The sequence below is a fragment of the Eurytemora carolleeae genome, unplaced genomic scaffold (genome assembly GCF_000591075.1).
Source record: "Eurytemora carolleeae unplaced genomic scaffold, Eaff_2.0 scaffold1647, whole genome shotgun sequence".
Classification (NCBI taxonomy): domain Eukaryota; kingdom Metazoa; phylum Arthropoda; class Copepoda; order Calanoida; family Temoridae; genus Eurytemora; species Eurytemora carolleeae.
The window spans coordinates 54,018-59,700 of record NW_019397532.1 but is presented as its reverse complement, the minus strand read 5'-3'; the positions used below and the strand labels follow the sequence as shown (position 1 = coordinate 59,700).

The 5,683-nt window shown below is 33.8% G+C and overlaps 1 protein-coding gene across 17 annotated transcripts in view; it reads left to right on the top strand.

Moving 5' to 3' along the window:
• Positions 1-220: 220 nt before the first annotated feature.
• Positions 221-5,683, top strand: part of LOC111714758 (uncharacterized) — a gene marked incomplete at its 5' end in the record, with an annotated part of 11,669 nt that continues 6,206 nt past the window's right edge. For 10 of the 17 annotated variants that reach the window (XR_002768067.1, XR_002768066.1, XM_023489950.1 and 7 more), the window contains 9 exon segments: positions 221-287; positions 685-818; positions 1,837-1,942; positions 2,194-2,280; positions 2,382-2,437; positions 2,614-2,700; positions 3,022-3,057; positions 3,647-3,690; positions 4,302-4,366. Coding sequence is in view for 13 of the 17 variants with exons in the window: in XM_023489950.1 (XP_023345718.1) it covers positions 221-287; positions 685-818; positions 1,837-1,942; positions 2,194-2,280; positions 2,382-2,437; positions 2,614-2,700; positions 3,022-3,057; positions 3,647-3,690; positions 4,302-4,366 (682 nt within the window). 17 annotated transcript variants of the gene reach the window in all.

Genomic DNA, 5,683 nt, shown 5'->3' with positions numbered 1-5,683 from the left:
TCATCCTTTCATTCATTCATATACATCCTCTCATTGATCCTTTTATTCATTTATATACAGCCTCTCATTCATCCTTCCTTACATTAGATATGCAACCTTTCATTTATCCACGCGTTCAATTTTTCTTTCATGCATTCTTCCTTTCTTTCAACAATCACTAATTTATTTTATGATATGTTAATTGATTGATTGATTGATTGATTGATCCGCTGTCATCCAGGAGGAGTTTGTTTGCACCAACCAAGAGAATAAAGGATGTTGCACGAGGCCCGAGGATGAAGGAACAGGTTTGTAAACATACATTCCAAGGAAAATATATTTTTTTACTATTTCAATAGTTTCATGGTGATGCGATTAGTAATAAGTAAGGACGGATAACTTCAACATAATAAAAGTTATCCAGTAATAAAACTTTTTTTGGCGCCAAAGGTACAGGGTTACCCAATACCCATTAAGGATAAGACCCTTAAAATACGTCGATCCCAGTGTTAAATCAAGTATTCTGCCTTGAATTGTCTTTAAATAGTTTTTCAAATGATTTAGCAAAGAAAGAAAGAACTTTTAGTTGCGGGAATTAAAAATATTAAAAAAAAATTATAAATTCCGTACTGTCGTCTTCTGAAGTCTTATCCTTTGTAACCCTGTAAAATTACCAATGAATAACTGAAGGTTTTATTACTGTAGGGACATGCGCGGATATGGATCAGACCTGCGAGTGGAAATGTTCGGATTTTCCGGTCACGACTCCGGGTCCTTCACCAATCTCCGAGAAGTTCTGTATAGGAAAAGGAACAGATATGTTTATGAACGGTTTCCAGGTAGGTTTTTTAATCGTTTTGGTCCGTTTTTCAACAACTTCAATAAATCTTCCAAGATTTGAATTCTGTATTCTGTTGAAGTTTCCTTTTTTATTTGATTTAGACGATTTAAACCAGCGTCTTAACACGATTGTTTTTGTAGTTTGGGTTAGTTTTTTTTGCATATATTTCCTGTCCGGGTCAATATTTAGCTTAGTGTTAGAAAACCAAATGTTTAGAAATAACAATTTGGAAAACATTTGCTCTTTTTACACTTCAACAAATTTTATTGCGAAAGAAAATATAGACAAAATTATGTAAAAACTTAATACACATCACTATTTCCATGTAGATCTGTCAATTAGTTTAAATGAAATAATGAGAGCGTGCAGGGGCGGATTTAGGGGGGGAAGGGGGCCGGACCTTCTCACACCCCCTGAGATTTCAGAATAGCTTCTCAATAGCATTTCTAGTGGTAAACAGGAAAGTCAAAAATAAATTTCGCATTCGGCGCGTTTTTGGTTCCTAAATCTCGAATTTTTTGTTCCTAAATAAATATGGCACCCCCCTCACTTAAATCCTGTATCCGCCCCTGAGAACTTGTAATTTTTAAAGGAACCAAATTAGTTAAACCACTTTTCTTCTAAACCGATAGATTTTTTATCAACCTAAGATTTAGCTAATTAGAGATAAGTTGATTTTTGATCTCAACCTAAGATTTAGCTAATTAGAGATAAGTTGATTTCCACGAAGAGAGAATGATTTGTATAAGACGTACTCAGAGTCTCATGGGGGATTGGAATCAGTGAAATCTTCGGTGTCCAGGGTTTATTTGGACAGCAATGGGTGCTGAGACCCCCTCCCCCTCAAAATGTCCATTCCATCTAAAAAACGCCGAAATGTCTTATGTATTAGACACAGGTGAAAGTAGCACTATTGTTAGTCCTTAATGGCGTGTTATCCGCTAAAATAATAATTTTAGGTTTGCATCAACTTCTCGGAGAATGAAAAAATATTCTAAAAATTCGTTTGTTTCCAGGTGACCGGTAGCGAGAACCAACTATGTGTTATTTTGTTCTTCGAGGCGTGGGTCCTGGACAGCCAGCTCAAGTTCTTCTTCGGGTGTATCGGGGTCATTCTACTTGGTAAGTTGCATTAAAGGGGATGCTTAGAAAATTCAACTTATCTGAAATGTATTGATAATCCTGTTTTTTCGTCGTAGCAGCTTAGTGTCAAGTGTGAAGCGCATTCAGAGAATTTGTAATATCAATTTTGATTGGTTTTCTTAAATACTCATTCATTGGTACCAACTGCTGCATTGTCACATCGAATATAGAAAAATTACCCTATTTTTAGAATTCTGGAACACTCCCTTTAAAATCCTGAATATCTCTAGGAATTGGAGTTGAAGGATTGCTGTGTGTCCGTAGACTACTCCAGAGTAGGAAGATTCTACGGTTTATCTCCAGTCCTGTCCGTAGAGGTAGAACTTATCATCTTTTTGTGAAAATTCCTCAAATTTCTCCGGCAAAACACGTTTTCAATGATTTCAATTTGTGTTTTTAAATTCCTGTTTTATTTCAGGTTCCATAATTGTTCTCTTTGGATTAAACATTGCATTTGGCTACATGGCTATGCTGGTAAATATATATTTTTAAATACTCTTCATGATTATTCCGACAAAATCATCAAGAACGCATTTTTCTGCTTTCTGTTTTTCTGGATCAAAATTGCATTATTTAAAAATGTTGTAAAAAATTGCGTTTTTCTGAAATTTTTGGAAGGCGAGATTTAACTCCACAATGTTGTTTTTTAGGTTGCTATGACGTATTCTGTTGAATTGTTCCTGTGTATGGTTTTAGGATTGGTGCTTGGTCATGCTATCTTCAACACTGCCGCCCCGGTCAGTTTATTCTTCTTCTAAACAAGTATTTTTAAATTGGATCCGGATTCTTTATTTACCGGACAGACCTGGACCCGGATTCGACATAATACGGTTGCAGTAATTGCTAAATTATCCTTTTATTTGTCTTATCATTTTTACCTTAAAATTAGCAATAAAATGGAAACATTTTTAATTATTAATTATCATTTAGATCCGGATCATTTTTTGGACAGTCAAATTGCGCGAAAGAAACGAAAATGAAATTTCTAAAAAAAAGTTTCAAGCAATGAAAAATTATAAATTATTTATATCAAAATATTTTGAATTGTTTAATCCTAGGTTGGCGAGAGTGTTGATCCCTGCTGTGCATCCCAGGTAGACTAAATACATAAATAGATTAGCTAATTATAATTAAATATTAAATAAAAGATTAGTTAATAATAATTAAATATTAAATAAAAGATTAGTTAATTACAATTAAATATTAAATATAAGTTTAGTTTCATAAATGACAACAATTTTCACAGCTTTGTTATTGATTTATTAATTTTATCTAAGAAGGATTAATATAATAATTAAATATTAAATAAAAGATTAGTTAATTACAATTAAATATTAAATATAAGTTTAGTTTCATAAATGACAACAATTTTCACAGCTTTGTAGAGGAGGAAAATTGAACAGTAAACGATTTTGTTAAAACAACTTGGCATGACCAATGCCCCTCCCCCCCCCCAAAAAAAAAATAAGTTTTCCAGAAGCTGAAATTTTGCATTTTCTACTTCCGAATTGAAACCTATTTTCTTCTTTAAATAATCAGTTATATGTAAAGACTTGCACATTCTTACATGTTCAATGGATGTGAATTTTTGCAGATTTTAATTAAAGAAAATTTTATTTGTAATCGCGTTCGTTCAAAAATACAAATTAGTGTTTTTCTTTATAATTCATGTTAATATTTCAGGTTATTGGAGCATCAAATGATACAGCCTCTGATTCTTCGAACATGTAGGACATTAAGGGTGTCGTTAGAATTATACTGTTTAAAGCACATTTTCACTCAGTGCTAAAAAAATTACCAGACTTAAAAATCTTTGCTGGAAAAATCTAAATCCTTGGAATTGACGCCAAGACCTTATATACATTAAATGTTTTATGAAACATTTACAGACTTTTAAACATTGTAACATTTGCTCTAAATGTGCCATAACGTCAATAAGAGATTGATTTGCAACCGTCCATAAAAGTATTGATTGATTCATTGATTCTGATCTTAATATTTTTTATTTTATATCCATCTCTAATATTTTACAGCCTGTATAGTTCTCTTCTGTTTCGTCCTTAACTTCTATATTTGGTTTGGTTAATTCCTGGCTACGTGTGCCGTAAACAAGTTATACATTAACGACACCTATCTATTCAAATTCCCTTGCTAGGACCATTCTTAAATATAACAAATCCCCGTACACTAAACATTTTCCTTTAACCGATACATTGAAGAAAGAATAAGAAGTATTTTTGCGCATTTTTCCTCAACTTATTTTGTGATTTCTGCATTGGTGGCTCTTTGATTGAATTCTTTTAAGTAGTTCGGCCGTTTCTTTACAGATCCTTTTTAGGCCGAAAAAGTCAAAGAATTGCCACCTGGACAGGGGTGTTGAAAATTCTTGTTTTTGCGAAGAAGGTAAATTGTGCTGTCCGGGCGTATTTAGACAAATATTTGGCAAGGGCAGTTCACTTGTCTACTACTTTTTTACATAATCATTCGGGTGAAATGAATGGTGTTCATTTTTTATCATTTTCAAACATTTTTAACATCGTATTTAAGCTTCAAAAAGATCTGAGGCCTCCAATCATAGAGATAGTAAGGAGTTACCCTTTATACCTTGGGGATGGTTTATTCCCCCCCCCCCCTCCTTGAAAGGGATGTTGTGGTGTGTTCCCATCGAGATTATAGTGTATAGAGTGAGGATGTACGCTAATCCTTTACTTATTTTATAGGCCATAAACTATACCGAGAGCGTACTGCATATTTGTTTATTTTAAGTTAATTATGGCCTAACCGATAGTATATCAATATTAGTAAACAGTTGTTAGTGTACAGTACAGCTAACTGAGCACACAGGTTGAGAACTATCATCCCCCTGTGTGTTCCCTCTCATGATATTTTTTTATTTACAAAAGAAACCCTAAAACGTAAACAAAGACATCATATCTGGGACGATAGCTAAGTTTAAAGAAATTTATAATTATTTTACTTTTCATATTTCAAGGGTGTTCATTAATCTCTCTTCTTTATCTTTCACCGTTGGAGAAAGATTAAAATGTCTAATATTCACGGTATAAATGAAGTTTAACTCCTTAAATCGGATATAGGGGCGGATACAAGGGGGGGGGGTAGGACCTTCGCACCCCCCTGAGATTTCAGAATAGTTTCTCAATAGCACTTAAGGGAAAGAAAACCTAGTTTAAAATAAGTGCTAAATCTTGATGTTTTTGTTTCGAAATAATTCTCCCCCACCACTAGCACGGAACCATGTTTTGCCTTAGATTTGTTTTAAAAGTAGTAAATAATTTTTACTCTAAAGATTTAAAAAATACTTTTAAGACAAATCTAATTTTGTTGATATGGGGGGTTTAAAAATAATGCTGTAGCTTGCTGCCTGTTAACCTGTGGGTATCCAGGTCAATGTTTGCTTCCTGCAGAAAGTCTAGAACCTGTTTATGGAACTACTGGCGTACAGGTCTCCTGCGCCGAGGACTGCTGCTCCGGCGCACCCGGACAGGTTTCATTGTCCTCGGACTAGTCCTTCTCCTTGTTTCTCTCGTCTACGTCCTAAAAGGGAATATATTCATATCAGAAGTTGAAGTTTCAGAGTTTAGAATTTTTTAAATACTTAATGGGGAAGGGGGGAAGGAACTTATATTTTTCATCAGTATAGGGTTCAAGGTTTTGTAAAATTAAACGTTAGCTTTTCACGAGCAATTTAAGATGTGTGGG